This window comes from Carlito syrichta, unplaced genomic scaffold (assembly GCF_000164805.1).
Source record: "Carlito syrichta isolate Samal-C Ts95f unplaced genomic scaffold, Tarsius_syrichta-2.0.1 Scaffold302059, whole genome shotgun sequence".
NCBI classification, from domain to species: Eukaryota; Metazoa; Chordata; class Mammalia; order Primates; family Tarsiidae; genus Carlito; species Carlito syrichta.
The window spans coordinates 28107-47431 of record NW_007246155.1 but is presented as its reverse complement, the minus strand read 5'-3'; the positions used below and the strand labels follow the sequence as shown (position 1 = coordinate 47431).

The 19325-nt window shown below is 44.7% G+C and overlaps 1 protein-coding gene across 1 annotated transcript in view; it reads left to right on the top strand.

Moving 5' to 3' along the window:
• Window positions 1-19325, top strand: part of LOC103258307 (ankyrin repeat and sterile alpha motif domain-containing protein 1B) — a 552345-nt gene that overhangs the window by 516602 nt on the left and 16418 nt on the right. The window contains exons 9-11 of the mRNA XM_008055979.2: window positions 4351-4422; window positions 11141-11269; window positions 13182-13253. Coding sequence (XP_008054170.2) covers window positions 4351-4422; window positions 11141-11269; window positions 13182-13253 — 273 coding nt within the window. The remainder of the gene's footprint in view (window positions 1-4350; window positions 4423-11140; window positions 11270-13181; window positions 13254-19325) is intronic.

Below are 19325 nucleotides of genomic sequence, written 5' to 3'. Positions count from 1 at the left end.
GGGGGGGGGGGGGGGGGTGGGGGGGGAGTTTGTTTGCTTTTGATGGAAAAGGCCACAGCACATTCTGAGAATGTCTGGGAAAGAGGGCAAAGTAGATGAGGAGGAAAAAATAATTTATTGCAAACTATGGGACTGAGCAGAAAAGAAGTCCGCCTGTAGGAGGAAAACATGGGAAATTGGAGCTTCTTTTTACTTTGTGATTAGGTTTGAATACAATTGTACTTCTGAACCGAAGTGTCTTCTGAACCAAAGTCATGGTCCGCCAAGGCCTGGGGCGGTAGCAAGAGTAAAATACGTTTGTGTTTTAGGAAAACAGTTCCAGAGTCGAGGGAGAGGACTGAACTGAAGGGGAAATTATACACCTTCAAATGTGTGTTGACATTTGAAGCCACGTGTCATTGCCAAAGAAGTGAGCATTAAATTATTGATAATATCTTACTTATAAGTCTGCCCTATCATCACTTAACCCCTCTTTGTTTGGGTTTCACAGTCATTCAGGTTCAGGAAAGCTAAATTAGCCTTTGCAGTATATGTGAAAGGGACTGAGGGAAAATTAACAAGCAACTGAGGCTGCAGAGGGGCAACTCACATTCTTCTCCAGGTCCCCTCTAGCTCTCTGTGGAGCCCTGACGTAAGGTGTGCAGATGACAAGTGCCCTTTCCCTCGTCAGCAGACTCGGCAGCATTTCCAGCCTCAGGCAGGAAGAATAGAGACTCTTTCAGCAAGAAGTCTGCGGGGTTCATTTCTGGTGGTTTTCACAGAAACGTGCTGGCAGTGACGTAGCTTACTAAAGACAGGAGGAGCACCAGCAGGGTAGACCAAGCAGAGCTGACAGCGGTGAGAGCAGCGACTGGTGTCTGTGCAGACTCTACCACTGACCAGGAGCATTTGCATGTCTCATGTGGTCCCATTCAGCTGGCGTGTGTGACGGCCTGCAGGTTCTAGATTCCAGTGGTGAAGAGGTTTCCTTTCTCGTGAAGCTTAGCGTGACCCTAGCCCTAGCCCCAACCCTGACCCTTGCCCCGGCCTCAGCCCTACAAGCTGGTGAGAGAACAGGCCCGATACTGTTACCCTTCTCCTCTCCAAATGGAGACATGCTGAAGCCTAGTTACAGCTTAGGCTGAAATCACTACTTTTCAAGAAATCGGGGCCCCGGTGAAGTTTTATCACTGATATGCCATTTTCTTTCTCGACACTTCAAAACTCAGTACTTCAGTACATGTTACATGCCGAAATGCCATCTTCAAAAATATAACGGATTTCTGCAGCGAAACTCTCTTGCATTCAAAAACTGCCTTCCAGCACCCAGTTGAACAATGCTGTGTCTAGAAGATCCGTTTCATGTTAGGACACCAGCTACAGCTGGTCCACCTGGCGGTGCTGTTCTATGAGCCTAAGTTATTTACTGCCAACAGAATTCCTGTGATAGCTGGAATGTATGAGCTTTTTGAAAATACAGCCTTCATAGCTAAAGCACAATTAATGCCTTTGTTTTAAACTCTGTTTTAAATTCTGACTTTTTACCACTTGCACTGACTCACACAATTAGAGTCATGCATCGCCTAATGTCAGGGGACATTCTGAGAAAGGTTGTCAGGTGGTTCCATCATTGTGTGAGCATCACAGTGTCCTTACACAAGCCTAGATGCTCTAGCCTACTACACACCTAGGCTATATGGCCTAGCTATTGCTCCTAGGCCACAGACCTGCACACACATCCCTGTACTGAGTACTGCAGGCGGTTGTCGCATGGTGAGAGGTATTTGTGTATCTAACATAAACATAGAAAAGGTACAGTGAAAATGGAGTATTCTAATCTTATGGGACCACCTCGCTCATGTTGTTTGTCATTGCCTGGAATGTCACTGGGTGGCACGTGACTGTTAGAATCAGGGAGGTTTTGCTCTTTCTGAGTTTAAAACATAGCTTAGAAATGAAAAACACTTATCGTAACTTCTAAAAATGCAAGTAAGCTACATATGACCTCTCTTCGGTGTATATCACTAGAGGTGGGTTCTTTTTTTTTTTTTATCGAGAAAACTTTTGTATGATTTTTTTTTTTTTTGCATTGGAGTCTCACTCTGTCACCCAGACTGGAGTGCAGTGGCCGCTCCCGGCCACCGCAGCCTCTACCTGCTGGGCTCTGGCAATCCTCCTGCCTCAGCCTTCCAAGTAGCTGGAACTACAGGCGCACGCTACCACGCCCGGCTAATTTTTTTGGTTTATTGCAGAGATGAGGTCTCGCCAAGTTGCCCAGGTGGGTCTCAAACCCGCAGGCTCAGGCAATCCACTGACCTCAGCCTCCCAAAGTGCTGGGATTACAGGCTGAGCCACCGAGCCCAGCTTGTATGAATTTTAAACATGAACTTGGGATGGCATGAGATCGTCTCGCTTCTCAACTCTGGAACCTTCTGTGACTGCCGGAAGGTAGATTCATGTCACTGCGCGCTGGGTGGGAGCTTTCCTGTGGGGACTGAGCCCCACACACCCCAAAGAGAAGGCTGCCATGGAGCCGGACACCCCACTAAGGCTCACGAGGAGGTGCTGGCTCTGCCCCGGTCCAGAAAGGCAGGGTGTCGGGACTGTCCAAGTCCCTGTGGCAAGATGAGGCCTCTCCCCAGGGCCTGCCGAGACAGAGTGTCCCCAGGCTCTCTGGGCTTCCCGAGAGGGGTCCGACGGGGTTGCCTGCCCAGGAGGGGACACTGGCATCTCTTTCCACAGCTCGGCTTGTGGCGCCACCAAGCTGGCAGAGAGACTCAGAGGGGGATGTCCTGGCAGAGCAACCCCCCCCACTGTTCTGCGTGACAAGGATGTGTCGGTGGCATGTGGGACACATGGATGGGTTATGCTCTCCCCACTGTCCCACCAGGGGACACGCAGCTGCCTCGAGAGGGCTGAGTGGAGCTTGGCAGAAGTCGAGCTAGAGCTGGATGCCCCCCTCCCGGAACCGAGCCGGGGGAGCTCCCCCTCCCCTCTGAGAACCCGCTGGGCACGCAGCGGCCTGGGCCCACGGGCGGCATGTCGGTGTTCGCTGACAGCCACGACGCCCGCCAGAGAGAATCAGCACTGCCCGGCGAGGAGAGGCCCTTGTCCTGCTCCCACACCCTCCTCCCCAGCCGAACACACGGAGGAGGAAAGATTGGGCCGGGGACACGGAGGCAGACCGTGCCTGCCCACCCTCCCTTCTTGAGGGGAAGGCAAGTGAGACCGAGCCTCTCCTACCCATCTCGGCTGTGTTCGGCCTGGGATGGGCGCGTGAGGAGGGAGGGGAAAGCGCGAATCCAGTGTAAGACCTGGTTTCCTACAAAGTAGCTTCTTCCTGGCTCAGGGTGACCCGAAAGTCATGCAGGCTGTCCAGAATGTTAAGTGCCCATCAGGGCAGGGAGACGGGTCTTAGCCCAGTTGAGGGTAATGATTAGGAAGCAGCAAGACCTTTGGGTGTTGTTGAGCCCCTGTGGAACGGAGGCTGCTCTGTGAACTCGTTGCATCTGGGTGTGCTTGCTTTGGGGTCAGCAGAACAAGCTCCGTGGAACTGGAGGGGCACTCTGGCTCCCAGTGAGGTCAGCGCCGGACTTACACAACCCTTTCCAGTGTCCAGCAGGCTAGTGTATTATGCCACACAGCTGTGTGACCTGAGCAAGCCATCCGCCCTCTCTGTGTCTTCTCCTGTCCGATGACAGGTGGTCCCTGGACTTGTCCCAGCACCAGAGGTGTGTGCGATTTGTGTGGAGAGCTACCTCCAGCTGTGAGGGGGAGTGCCCAGAGGTCAGGGGCAACCGGAGGTATGTTGGTGTCAGTCATGGTGGTGATCCGGCTCCTTCATTTGTTCACCACAGAGATGGGCCCCTAAGAACTCTGGAGGCACAAGTATCTTCCAGGCTTATGACATGGAGCAGTGACTCAGTCACTTTATTGCATTGTTCACTCTTGGTCATTGAAGACAAGAACGTGCAAACGTTTCACCTGTCTTTTTCCCTTCTTTCTTGAAGTTAATGAAAATATTTATCCTCTGAAAGTAAGCAACATGAAGAGGGAAGGTGTTTTTGTTCTTTATGGCAAATATCAAACCCAGTTTGCCTTTTCCAAGATGTGACTGTATTGGTAATTGCCCCTGCATAAATGCATAAATGGTCTTCTTTTTCCCCAGGCAACCCAAAATGGTTTTAAACAAAAAGAATGGCAACTTGGAAGTCAATTATTAAACCCTGAGTACCGTAGAGCATTTTTGAGTTTTCAAAATGTGATTCTTTGCCTTCCATTATTTGCTCCTTCCCTTCCCGGATGCTTCCTTGGTAGCTGCCATATTTTAAATATTGACAAGATAAGATAGTTTTCTGTTTATATCAGCAGTCGTCTGTCTGTGAAATTTGGACGAATCAGAATGCTGGATTTCCTTTCTCAGCGATCCATCAGGTTCATAATGTAAGGTTACACATGGTTATTTTTTTCTCCTGAACTTGCGCTGTGTAATGTGTCGCCGTGTTGTCACCAGCTATAGGTACTATGTCCTGGCAATGCAGAAAATCTGTGATGTCTAGTGACTCCCGAGACTGTCCATTCTACTTCATTTACTGTGCCTTGTGACTAGTTGGTGTGCAAACGTTGTCCTAAAATGAGAAGCAAGCTTGGTTTTTAAGTCTGTGGTTAAAATATGTCCCGCGTGAGTTTTGGCTTTCATTCCAGGTGTCTGTGTTAACTTGCCTTTATTGGAAAAGAAAAGGGGTAAACGGATATATATACACACAGATGTATATATCGGCTTTATTCTTCCCACGTTGTACTTCCCCACGTCCATGGGCGACTCAACCCTCTGTGTCTAGTGGTCCTCCAAGATCCGTGTGCTTCACATGTGGGAAACGCTGGAGTATGATTGCATGACTTTCTGCATACATTTTTTTGCAACTGTGGGAGGAGGCTGGCCAGGAAGGGCCTGCCGTAGCTGCAGAGTGGTTCTCAGCCTTTTTCCACTGGACGATACCGACTCGGTCTCTGCAAAGTGTGTGAAACGGTGACCCCCTCTGGCACTGAACTGCTTAATAGTCAGGTGTTCACATTTCACCTTTGCATACTTTCGAAAAATTCCTTTCTGTTTGGAAAGTAAACATGGAACTATTTGGTGTTTCTGTGTTTCCTGTGTTAAAGCACAATTCCTTTTTCACATCCTGGCCAATTGCTCCGGTAGGAGAGCCTGCAGTCGGAGAGGCTGAAACCTTGGGTTGAGAATCACTGTGTGGGGGTGCCTGCACAGACATTTTGGGAAGCGCCTTAGGGTGCTGTTCAGACCCAACTGCCCCCTGTGCATGGGACTGTGGGCTCCGGAGGACTGCGGTGTCTGTGCGTTGCCTGGGGCTGGGGTTCACGTGACCAGTGGCTCTTCCTGAACCTGTCCATGCTGATCCGCGCTTCGGTGTATTCGCAAGTGGCCATCTCTGCTCTTTCTCCTCACAGGGAGCAAATGTTTATAGGCAAGCTAGTATCCTTTATTCTCAAAGACTTTTTAAAAGAATAGTTGCAGCATCCTGCTTTTGTGTATGTGCGATGTCTGTAGGAAGCCTTTTCCTCGCATTTACATCCAAGTTTGAGGGGGCACTCAAAAAAACCCAGGAATTTATTTAGTTTAAAATGTGTACTTATTCTTACATGTTTCAACTTCAGGCACCTTTAAAGCACGCTCCATTGGATGCGACGCATCTACTGAGACGCTTTTTCCACTGCTCACAATTGTTTTTTGATTTGTCTATTTTGATGCCTCTTAGTGCTTCTGCCATTTTTTGTTTCACCTCTTCCACATCCACAAAATGTTACCCTCTGAGAACTTTTTGCATCCGAGGAAACCAAAAATAAGTCACTTGGAGCAAGATTGGGTGAATAGAGAGGGTGGGGCACGGGGATCATGCACTGTTGGTCAAAAACTGCTGAACACTCAGCACAGCGTGGGCAGGTGTGTCCATCATGAAATGGGCAAACGTGTTGAAAGAATCTCCAAAAAAAAATTCACTGAAGCTGAATGCACAACAACGCCAGCTGGTACACTGATGGTGACGGGAGGGTTCCTAGCACACTCACCTAGTGGGGGAAGCCTGCACTCCAAGGGGTCCGCCTCCAAAAAATAATTCCAGGGTTTTTTTGTGTCCCCCCTCATGTATGTTTACATATGTATGAGCACAGAGCTGTGTGTAACATTCTTCAGAGCCTTAGAGACAACGGAAGGTCAGTGTTATCGCATGCATCTTACATATGCTTGGGTAGCCCGTCTCTGAAATGTGTCAGAATATTGAAAGTAAAGCCTTAAAATGACAATTGTCATTTAAAATTTTTTTAGTTTTTCACTAAGTGTTCTACAGAAATAGAGAATCATATTTGTTAATATTCAGATCTAAATTTATAAGCAGGTAGGTGGGAACAGCTCCTCAAAGAAAAGACTTCAAAGCTTCTACTAAAACAAACTAATTAAATCCTAATTTTAAGGCATTTTTAAAAGAATAACGCAAGGCTTAGAAAATGCCATACCCCTCTGTTAATGCTAGAAAGCTAAATCATAATCAAGACTTTTAATTATTTACTGACATCCTTAGGAAAGCTTTTTCTCAAGAGGAAAATAAGAACAGAGGGGATAGTTCTCCCTTTGTGTTCTCAGAGCATCAGCCAACCCCGTGAGATAGTCTGTTGTGGGATTTGCCTGAGATGTCTGGTCCCTAAAACGCTCGCAGCTATTCACCACCTTTTGAAATAATGCAGAGTTTAGAAGCTGCAGTTTGGAATCTATCATCCAGCAAAAAAACAAAAAACAAAAAACAACTATCTGTAGCCTTTTGTAAATGTGTTTATGTTTTATAACTAAATTCAGTTGGTGCTTTTATATTTTTCAGCTGTGGTATAAGATAATGTATAATTTAATGGCACAATATTAGACATGGCCCTATTATAGTCCTTGAAACCCAGCCAGACTGTGAATTTATAGTTGGCAGTGCTAAAATACCTGCTAAATGGAATCAACTCCCCATTTAAAATTCCAGTCTTAAATTGTGTTGTGCCTTAAGGTTAGAAGTTTAGTTTTTTAGTCTGAAGAAGATAGTCAGTGATGGACATTTTTCCCTACTTAATTAATGTTCTTTAGTGTGTTTACCTAAGGCTGAAAGGCCCATAAGGCATACATATAAAAAAGTCGCAAATACCAAATAAATGAGGCTATAAGCCATGACAAAATTCCTAGAATATTAAGATCATGAATGTAAGGGAAAGATTTCCTCTGAGTATTTTAAGTGCTAAAGGAATAGCCCGAAGACATTTATTAGGAGTACCTAGAACCATTTTAAGTTCTCATTTATAATTACTGAAAGAAGCATGCCCTCTAAAGACCACTGTGTCAGTAACAGTTTGAAATATGACAGAATTCTACCTCAATCTTTTCCTTAAAATGGCACTTGTCATTTAAAATTATTTTCGTTTTTCTGCAACAGAAAAGCACAGAGCAGACGTGACTTTCCCTCCTTCGTTTTGTTATCCTAATTAAATATCATTGCATCATTGTTGCCTGTGTCTAGACCTACTTTTTTCATTAAAGATAAGCTTTGAATATAAACCATTATAAGGACAAAAGACCTCTTAGGTCTGTTTCATTTGGATTTAATATTTAATAAAATTTTTAAAAGTGGGTAATTATTAAATTTAGTTTTAGAATGTTGCCTGAGGAAATGCAGGTATATGTAGACATGCACGTACTTTTCAACAAAGCCTAACACTGGGTTTTACAGTTCAAAATTATTTTATGCATGAGGCAAAAGTCTAGATTTAGCTTTTGACCCCGATGCCATTCTGTCTAGTGACTGCTCTCCCTGACGCCTCCGAAGCTCACTCTTGCTGTAACTCAGCCTCCGCAGGGGTTGAGACCTGGAGCATCCGTGCTCTGAACTCTTGTTCTTACTGGCAGTCAACCAGGTAAAGCTGAATCCCACTAGAGGCCAGGTCACACCAGCCCTTCACAACAGTGTGACGTTGAGTCCAGTCATTGGAGTCTATCTGTTCCCATTACCTTAATTCCAAAGAGAAGAATCAACGCCTACAGGCTCAGTCTTCTAAATATTCTTAGACTTAAGGCTAACAGAGAGAAGGCGATGTATTTCCAAGAAGAAAATACATTTATTTTCTTAAAAATTCAGTCTTGAGAACACCTTTTCCTCTGTTTGAAAATGAATTTCTAGAAATAGCACCAAATACAACAAAACTCAGTATCTTTTTCAAGAAAAGGAGATACAGTTCCTTCCAGGAAATTTTAAAAATATTTGGACCGGGCAATGTTTCAGGACCACATAGAAAATGAAGCAAAGATTATATTTCTCATCTCTATAATTATCTTTCTCCATAGCACCTAGGGGAGGTCTCTCAGATCACTCTGGATTCAAAGCAAGTGGTTTGTGATTTTTTTGGACAAAGAGGATCCACAGGGGAGCAGATGATGGTGCTGTCTGTGCAGAGTTACAGGGATGTGCCACTCGTTTCTTCAAGTGGCTCTCCACTGGGAGGTCTCGATGATTCCAGACCGAGGGCGTATGTGCTGGGCTTGTTATTCCCAAAATGGCTGCTACAACTTATGTGGATGATGTAAATATTTGGATCCGCATTTGGCTGTAAGGTTGGCTTGAAGTGTATGGAACTCACATTAAAGTTTAATTATAAAAGTGTGTGAGTTAATTGAGTAATTAGAGATGAGTTTGCATATGACTTGCATGCTTAATGCGCTAACGCGTGAGATGTTCCCATAACCCTAGCTTCGCCCCCATTCCCACACCAGCCCTGTCCCTGCAACCTGTGGTACCCAGCTCGTGCCATGTCCAGACTTCCTTGAAAACGGCCTGCTGAGCTTGGCCGAGGTCTCCCTCTGCTAACCTGGAGCCAGGCTAACGGGAGCTCTGATGCTTGGTGTCAGTGGCCCCCTCACCAGACACTGAAGCCAAGACCTTTCGAAGACAGCCAGATAGACCCTCCTCTTGTGTCATTCCACGGAGTTGCGTGCAAACCTCTGTTGTTCTGTTAACGGTGTTGCCTGTGACTTAAATGTACGATACCTGTTTGCTATGTTGTTGTTGCTTTATCGAGGGAGCGGGGAGAAGGAGGGAAAAGTTTACGGGGGAAATTGAGGGTGACTTGCTAGATTTGGGTAGAGCTTTTCTTTAAGAGCCCATATCTGCATGTTTCAGAATTTACACTCAGTTCTAAAACAATGTTGAAGTCTACATATCCTACATCTTGAACTTCATAATAGTTTTCAATAGCAAATCACAGCCAGTTGAAATAAAGTCTCGGTAGATAAGAAAGAGTCAGACATCCAAGAGAGAAGGAAAAGAAAAAAATCAAAACAGGAAGCCAGAGAAAAACGTGATCTCCTCTTAGAATTGCAGTCAGCTATTGCTTTTACAAAATAAAAATTCATATAAACATAAAGAGAAAGACTCAAGAGTGAGTCAGGAATGGGAAAGTCTGGACGATGCCCACAGATGGGGCCTGGGCTTCGAGTGGTATACGAATGCATCAGCAACTACAACAAACCAACCCAGAGCAGTGCAGAGCAGAGGTGAGGAAAGAGCCAGCAGGGCAACCAGCCACAGCCGCAGCAAGACACCAGGACGCAGCCCGAGGCTGACGGCTCTTCCCACGGTTGGAAGTGGCCATCCCAGGAAGGAGTGCGTCGGTGCGCTGCTGCTGCGAAAACGCCTGTGCATCGCTCACGGCCTCTAGATAGGAGTTCTTGTCGCTGGTAGCTGTCTCTGACTCCACCCAGCGCTAGTGCAGACTGCACAGAGAATGACCGAGCTTGGCGAGATGCACCCACCTAGACTCTTCGTGGAAAACCGGAGTCTAAACCTTTTGTGGTTTCTAGCTCCCTTCAGAGAATTTAATGAAAGCCATGGCCTTCTTTTCTCCCCAAACATACAGCAAAATTGTGCATTCTTGTACTAGACACCTAAAAATTCCCCCTTAATGAATCCTACAGTGTGTCAACCCATTTGCTAGTACTTCTATGGAACTTGGTCTCTAGCCATGGTTTTCCTTGGTTTGGGAGCTCACGAGACCTTTTTATACCCTTTCAACTCCTGAGAAAAGTAAGTTCCCATAATTCAGCCAAATCTAGGCTGCAAGAGAGGGGCTTTGGAAATCGGCCTGTTGTCTAGTTTTAGTTATGTCCATTTGAGAGCAGAGAACTGAATTTTGACAAATCAGAATCTTTGCCAGGAAAAAGAGTAAGAAATAGCCACGTGTCCCATACCCATCATGTTTGAGCCCAGAAGAGCCCTACCCGCATGGGCCTTTGACCACAGGCGCCCCTGCCAAACCGTTCAGTGAGAAAGCAAGCGGAGGCTGCCTTCAGGGGAAGGCGTTACGGAGTGAACAGGCCAGCCCAGCAGGCACACGGATCGGATGATCCACCAGCATATGTGGATGTGCTTGTGAGCTGGAACGCTCGAGCGCCTGCACACGTGCACATGACCGAGCTTGGCGAGATGTTCAGGCTTGTGGGCGCACTAGGTTTTTGAGGAAGGTAACTGAATGCCCCAGGACAGTCACAATGGTATTAAGTCGACAGCTGAATTCAGAGGAGAGGAGTCGCTGTCACCCAGTAGTCAACTTTTCCTTTAAAATTTTGTCTCGTATCATGCTTACAGTACCATTTCTCCAGACACATGAAATTATTCAGAGTGCATGGTACGTGTCAATATTTGGGAAGTGAAACAGATAGAACGGTTTATGTGGAAGGTAAAGGCAACTCGAACTAAAACTCACAAACAGATCTCAAAACAGATAGACTATTCTGTCAAAGAGAGTATGTTCTTTTCTGTCCAATGGAAGTTATGAATTATAAGTCATTGGTTAACATCTTCATGTTTTAAAGTTACTTCGCAGAGGGTGTCATTCTAAAACTAGAGTAATTCAGTGTCTTCACACCTCAAAAACGGACGCAGTTTGGGAAAGGTGATACGAATGCGCATAACACGTATTCACGAGAACACATATTTGCATGCCCGTGAGACGACCCCACGCATGTATACTTGCAGCATAGGTGGGTCAGGTGAGCTCAGGGTAGCCACAGGGGGGCGAACGCGGCTCACTGCTCTATTGCCTCTGGAATAAATGTCGTTTCCAGACAGGAGACTGGGGAGAGCCTTCCATCACCTTGCGGCCTCCAAATGAAGCCACCGCCTCGACGCCAGTGCAGTACTGGCAGCATCACCCGGAAAAGCTCATCTTCCAGTCATGCGATTACAAAGCTTTTGTAAGTTGCCCTGAATTCAGTATTTGGGGACAAGGGGAGATCGAGGGTCTGTTTTTTGTTTGTTTATGTTGATATTGAAAATATGCCAAAATATCCACCACTGACATTCCTAAAATGTCTTTCTCTCCACTTTTTCTTAAAGTAGGCTTTTATCTGAACAGAAAATCCAAACCACTAGAGGCTTTAAGATCCTTTTAATCATGTAAGCTTAAGATCGGTTCTGCCTTCTTCTCATATAATTGTATATTTTAAAAGAAATGTGATCGGGTGCAGTCAAGGTATAAATTCAGCTCATGTACACAGCTCCGCACACGCCCCAAACATTAGATCTCGAAACAGCAGATCTGCCACTGTGTACGCATACCAGGCGCTTTTCACTGTCATCAATAGGATTATACTGGTTTGCTTTTGTTTTGTTTTCTAGAGGAGAGGGAATGGCTATACTTAGCTGAGAACTGCGAGTGATATGGACAGGTAGATGCTCAAAAGACACCAGCAGCTTTGGGTCAGGTGGTGGTTGTCATGACGACAGCAGAAAAAGCGCTGGGTCCTCAGTGAAGCTGCCTCTCTTAAAAAGAAGCATTTCAGCTAGGACAAACTTTCCAGAAGACTTACAAGATGAGGGGTTCACCAAAAGATAATACATATCGCCTTAATTTGACAGAGATATGGGCGTTGGGGTTCTCTCACAGCAGTTCAGGCTTTTCTTGTTTTCATTCTGGGCATTCTGCTTCTCTTTGGCTGCTCACCTGTCTTGCAGCCAAAGAGAGGCAGAATGCCCAGAATGAAAACCAGAGTAGTGGGTAGTACTGCCCAGATCTCTAGGGGTGGACTGGCTTCGGCCCCCAAAACCCAGACCCCAGATCCCAAACCCTTCAGAACACACCTTTCTTCAAGGCCCTCGACCAAACCTTCTGCTTGTGTGCAAAGGCTTGCAGGTCCCCTTCGAGTCGGGGCCGTCCCTGGTCTGCACAACTGACCCCACCCCGTTTGTGCAGAGCACCAGCAGGTCTCCCGTCAGTCAGAGAATGTGCCTGAATCTCTTCCAAAGTCGTTATTTTAATTGATGTTTTTAAACGATGAATAGGGCTCTTTGCGGGGAGGAAAAGAAAACGACAAAAGGAAGGCACCCGCTAAGGCTTCAGAAGGTGGCTGGGGAGCCCGTTGATGAGAAGGCAGAATCGACATTTTGCTTGAAACGATTTGTCCCCAGCCGGAGGAAGGGGTGTTGGGCTGCCTTGGTACCTGGAGGGTACAGTGTTGGATTTGACTACCTGTCGCAAGGTGGTTGGTAGCTTCTGGGAGGAGCCTTGGTCCTTCCTCTGTCTCCAGCCGGGCCTCCAAGTGTTGCTGTGCGCCAGGGACTCAGCTCTCCCCACCGGGCTCTGCTGGCTTCCACCCACCCCGCCTGTGCTCAGGTGGACCCGCCACGGGGCACACAGCTGTGAACGAAAAGGGCCCAGAACGGCATCTCTGCTAAGAGCCGCCCAGTGTTAATTACCTATGCAGCAGAATCAGCCCAAATGGGGGACATGGCAGGCAACTTCTCAGCTGTCTCCTCCACCCTGTAATTACACAGATAGTAGTGTGATTTATTTTTGCAGACATTGCTGCCTCAAAAAGGGGGAGACGTTTTTAGATGCCCCCATTTCGCCGTTAAATATGATTTGAAAGATGGCATCTTTAGAAGATGCTGCAGTTCCATCAGGAAGAGCATCACAGCCGCAGAACGTACGACTGACTGGCTGCATTTTCTCAGTGAACGCATTTACTTGTTGGGATCTGTTACTGCTAGTTATGCAACAACCTGCAGCCAGGAAACCTGGCCAGTAGACTTCCACAATTTGTTTTTAAATAGTTACTCATAGTCATACTCTCTTTGTCATAAATCATTGAATTTTTTGTATTTTAGTATTTAGGTTCTATGCTGATAAAAGAGCTTAGGGGGACAGAATCAACCCAAGATGCTTGTGCAAAAATGCGGGTAAGTTGGCCAGACTATTTTATGTCTCGTAGCTGAAATGCTAAATACTGGGTATAGATACAAATTGCCACCTTTCAAATGACAATTCTCTTCATCTGTTGGCCTGCTGAATCACATTGGTGTTATATAAAAAGGTGTTGGGCTTTGTGCATGTTTATGCTCTGTAATTTGAGTTCATGGCTATTTGCTATATTTACACCATATACCTTTTGTTCTTATTATTTTTAAAGATTTAAAAGTAGTTGTATCATTCTCCAGATTAGGGGCAAAAAATGATCTTTAGTCTATTACAAAAAATGTTTTAAATACCCACTTGATAGTGTGAGAACATTTACTGAAAATAACACCAACTTATTAAAATTATCAAAAGCAGAAGTATTGGAAGCATATTATATAAGGCCAATATTCTTTAGAAACGTAATAATTCAGACTTTTTCAAATGTAAGAACACTCTGAATGGAATCAGCCATGCAAGGGCAAATGTTGACCACCACGGTGGTTCCGTGGTCTGTCATGAGTGGAACTGGGCTCAGGCATCCCTGTCGGCCATGGCAGCCTCCCTCGACAGCAGCCTGGCTGCACCTTCTCCTCTTGAGTCCCTTGTCCTTCCTGCCTCCATAGCACATGTCTAAAAGATGCCATGATGTCCGACCAACGGTGCCATCAGGAATACCCCATTTGCTCAGCATAACAGCTAACCAGAGTCAAGCATGTGGTCATTGGCAGGGGGGTAGTCAGTCTATTTTGTCATGTTTTTTGGTGAGCAGTTTTTGGTGGGAAACACGCCAATGCATACAGTGGCACTAAAACAATGAAGGCGGCAAACATGACCTAACCGTTGCTTATGGAGAGGTTCATATGTATGAATCGTCATAAAAATGAGACCCCAGTATGTCATCACTAATGCAACGTTCTGATTGATTACATAGCAAAAAAGACTGAAGTCATCCTCCTTCCGCTTGATACAGAGTTATGCAGCACTTAAGTCAGCATACAGTGCATTTTCACCCTAGGTACTTATGTCTAGATTTTTTTTAAAAGCGCTGGTATATGTCAGGAACTCTACGTTTTAGTTCTGCTTATTTGCCTTATGAGTCACTTTTTAGTCATAAGAATAACATGATAGCTGCTAACATGTAGTGAGTGACTACAGTATGCCCTAGTATAATTATTACCCCCCATTTTACAGAGGAAGAAACTGAGACTTGGAGCAGTTACATAGCTTGCCAGTGTGAGCCTGGAACTCAGGTCTGTCTGACTCCAGAGCCCAGGCTTTTCACCCAGTATTCCCCTGCTTCTCCTGAGCCTCCATTTTCTTTTCTTTTTGTTTTATTTTATTATAGCTATGTGGGGTACAAGTAAGGATTAACTCCAGAGTAGGCTGCATGCAGGTGAAGTTTGGGCCTCCAACTGTTTTCTTTTCTTTTTCTTTTTTTTTTTTTTGAGTTGGAGTCTCACCCCGTTGCCCAGGCTGGAGCACAGTGGAAAGCTCACGGCCACCCCAGCGTCGACCTGCTGGGCTCCAGCATTCCTTCTGCCTCAGCCTTCCAAGTAACTGAAACTACAGACACGCGCTACCACACCCGGCTAATTTTTTGTTTATTTATTTATTGTAGAGATGAGGTCTCACCAAGCTGCCTAGGCTGGTCTCAAACCTGCAAGCTCAGGCAATTCACTCTCCTCAGCCTTCCAAAGTGCTGGGATGACAGGCTGAGCCACCAAGCCCAACCTCCAACTGTTTTCTTACTTAAGAAATGAGAGCGTTGGACTAGATGCCTTTGGGGTTAGTCCTGGTTTTATGATTCTGGGAATCTTGTGTTCTATTTATCTGACCTAACTTGTATCTCAACGAATAATGAGAAAATGAGAAAGTTTTCAGTCATCAAGTGTCATATTAAGTTTAGAGATATTCATGAACATGTTTAAGAAATTAATGTGGCATCTCTGACTTAATTCTGTTAACTAAATTGCCTGAGTCCTGCCACTCCAGTGTTGTAATCAGCATCAATATTGCATAGTGCTGGCAGCACCATCCAACAGATCTGTGATTTGAATTTCACTCAATTTCTGGAAATGGAGTGGATCTGAAAGTATACCCTGATAGCAATAGAAAAGCCATCTTAATAGTTTCTGGAGACAATGATTTAGTTAAATACAAGTTTGTTGCTAAAAATGAAACTTGGAAAAAACGTACTTAGAAGCCATTTTTCTGCTTTTGAAAAGCACTCTGCCGGTTTGCTTCTCTTGGTATTTGAGTAGTTTACATGAAAACAGAAACTTTATCACTTATAAACCCTTACTCTGCGCCTTGATTAAATAAATCCCAGTCCTTGATATAGTAGCTAAAGTTGCATTCATCGTCTGCCAGAGCCTTTCAAAACCAGAAGCTTAGGTTTGCTCTGCTGTCTGAGACTATATTGTGAATTAGAACTCACGTCATTGATCTCAACTTGCAGTTAATTTTCAGTGTGAACGCAAGGTTACTCTTTTTTTCTATTGCAACTCAGTGGCGCTTCAGACAAAAGTCCCAGAATAAGCAAGTCTCCCGTGGGAGACTTTAGGACACAGAGGGTCTTAAAAGTTGATATACAGCAATATCACGGCACCAAAGTATTGCAACTTAAAACTTTACCTGACTTACTATTTTAATTGGGAAAAAAAAAGATAATTTTCAGGTCTACAGTATGCATGTTAACTGAAATCAGAAATTTTCTTCCCAGTAAGAAGTAAATCAGTGTGGTTCCTGATTCAAAAAACGCTTCCTTACATGTGCTGTTAACAAAAATGACTAAGATTAGGTGCCTGCTTTCAATGAGTCCACAACCTGGTGAAGGAAACCAACATGTAAACATTTCATCTCCTCAAGTGGTAGCAGCATCCCCATAGATAGATGGTGTCATAGCAGCTGATACTGAAAATGACGTATAGTCATGGCCTCCTAAAATCAGTTTGTCAGAGCTAATAACAGTTCGTGCCTGGCAACTATATGCCCGGGCCCCACACAGATGCATGATGGGCATTGGTTCATTCAATCCAGGTATTGCTGCTGTTCCCACTTCACATAGGCGAGTCGGAGGCCAAGAGAGATTAAGCACCTTGCCCAAGGCCACGCAGCCCGTGTGTGGTGGAGCCAGGGTGTGGACCTAGGCAGTGAATCCCACCACCAGCCCCACTGTGCATCCCAGGACTGGACTGTCTCTCTGATGTGCCAATGGGAACATTTATCATCCTGGGCTTAAAAATAGCTGAAAAAGTGGGTCACTTGTATTCTTAAGAAACGGCACGAGGAACCCTCAAAGAGTCTGTGAGGTTAGTGCTGGCTAAATCAAGCCATTTACTTAGGGGGTGCTTTCCAATGTGTTAATATGCATTAAAATTTCAGAAGAGTTCTTACTGCATCCTTAGCCACCGTAAAGTGTTTTTTCAGAAACCAAACATAATTTTCCCTTCTCCTCAGAAACATTTGGAGTGTTTGATAGTCACAATTGGTTAATTACTAAGTTTATCTAAACCTCTTCATTCCTCCCCGAGGTCTCCTCCAGTTCTGAAATAAAGATAACTTTACACGAATTTCCTGGTGTTTTACTATACACATATTATTTTCATTAAAAATATGCTAGAAGAAGTTAACAGGTGTTAGCTGGTCGTTTAATTCGCTTCGTTCTGCACCATGAAACCATTTCTCTTTGTTTGCACGGGTTAAGCATCCTTTTTTCCCTTCAGACTGTCTTAAGATTTTTAAGTAATAGACTTTTCGAAACAGACTATTTTTTAGAGCAGAAAAATTGAGCAGAAGGTACAGAAATTTCCCACAGGCCCTGCCCCCACACATGCCCAAGCTCCCCTCTCCGACCAACACCCTCCAGATGGTGCATTTGTGACAGTGGATGCACCACGTCGGCAAGTCATCGTCACCCAGAGGCCATGGTCGACGTCGGGGCTCACTTTTAGCGGTGTACACTCTATGAGCTTGGAGAAACCAATCATGGCCTGTGTCGTCCCCCATTCCAGGACCGTAGAGAGCAGTTTCACTCTCCAGAATCCTTTATTTTTTGGAGAAGTTTTAGGTTTACAGAAGAATCGAGCATAAATTCCAGAGCTCCTCTACAGCCCCTCTACCATGCCACCTCACAAGTGTTGTCCCCTATTGTAAACATCTTGCATCCGTGTGGCACATTTGTCAGAATTAGGAACCTATAGTGATAAATGTATTGTGAACTAAAGTCCGTGGTTTACATGCGAGGTCGTGCTTTGTGTTGTATGGCGCTTGGGGTTTTGATAAGTGTGTAAAGCCCTGTATCCAATGTCACAGTACCTTTAGAATAGTTTCGCGCCCTCAGACCCCGTGCACGACCTGTTCATCCCTCTCCCCTGCCCCCCTCAAGCCCTGGCAACCACTGATTTTTACCGTCTCCATCGTTTTACCTTTTCTAGAATGTCATACGGTAAGCAGCCTTTTTGCTCTGGCCTCTTTCACTTAGGATGCATTTAATGTTCCTCCATGTCTTTTCGTGGCTTGAGAGCTCATTTCTTTTTAGCACTGAATAATATTCCAGCATCTGCATGTCCCACAATTCATTTCTCCTTTTGCCTGCTGAAGGACATATTGGTTGCTTCCCAATTTGGGCAATTAGGAATAGAGATGCTATAAATATAAACATTTGCATGCAGGTTTTCACTTCAGATTTTTTCCCCCTGGATCTAAGCCCTAAATAACTCCCCTCCTGATAGTACTTTCTGGATTGTGTTTAGTAAAGAAGAATCTGTAGAAATTTGCATTAAACCCTGATAATGTTTATTCAGTAAAATTGCAGTCCTGTGCTTTACCTTTTGGAGTTTTCTTTTACAAAAGCTCAAAATTGAATATGCTTTGATATTGAGGCGACTTTTAGGTAGAATGATTTCTAGGAATTATTTTGCTTCTTAATAGTATAGTTTGGTCACTTGTTTCCTTTACCAGACAGCTTTACAGACATTTCTATTTAAATTTAAAATCTACAAACATGTATTAGTAATGTGTGAAGAGTTGCAAAAAGATATCTATTTAATCTGAATATGTTCACTTAGCACCACCTTTAATGCTACTGGTTGGGTTTTCCAGCTGAGTCTGTGCTCACAGACACAGTCTTCATTTCTGGAAAGATTCCTGAGGGGAGGCATGAGCTCTGGAATCCCGAGTACAATATCCTGCTCCCCACAGAACACAGAACCTTCCTTCTGTCCCACTTCCATCACACTAGTTAAATGCCTAGTTGGTCACAAACCCCTGTGGGAATGCAGGTACTGTGTCTGTTGTATCCCTAGCACCTACTGGGTGATAGCTACTATGAGGCTGCAGTGATGGCTAATAAAAATAATGCGTGGAAGTGCCTGGGTCAGAAACATCTAAAACACTCTGGCCTCTTTCCCCAAATATTTGAAAAATGAGTAAATTCATGGACATCTTGGATTATTCTATTTGTTTGTAGAAACCAGTGTCTTACTTATTATCCTGGCTTTCTGTGTGCACAGTGTATAAGAGAATATTTAAACCCTTAAGAATTCTATCATTTTATTTCCAGTTTTAAAGGCCATTGCCAAAAGAGAAAAAAATAAAGAAGGGAAACCTAGATAAGATGGCATATATAACTTTGCAGTTTTATCTTTTTGGGAGATAATTTGTTCCTAAATCAAATTGGTTCCTAAATCACATTGCGAGTTGCCTCTTTTAGATAGCAGGACTGGATTTTACAAAGCAAGAAATATGTTGTGTTGACTTGTCAGTGGGTTGACTTGTTGTTTTGGAATAACTCCCACTCCGAAGGCTCCAAGACACACGGTGCTTGGTGAGTTGAAGGATTCGCTCTGGCTGGATGAGGGTCTATTGTTCCACGTTGCCTCCCTAAATTTTTCACGTGCCCCATGCCCCAGCCCTGAATTTTTGTCCCAGGTGTAATTATCACTGATATACAGTAACCCATCACTTCACTAATTAAATATACCATGAGAAAACACCTGCTACTATAAGAGGTAAGCCATTATAGTCAATGTAATACTCTCTGCAATCTTACTTTCTCTAATCCCATAGACGAC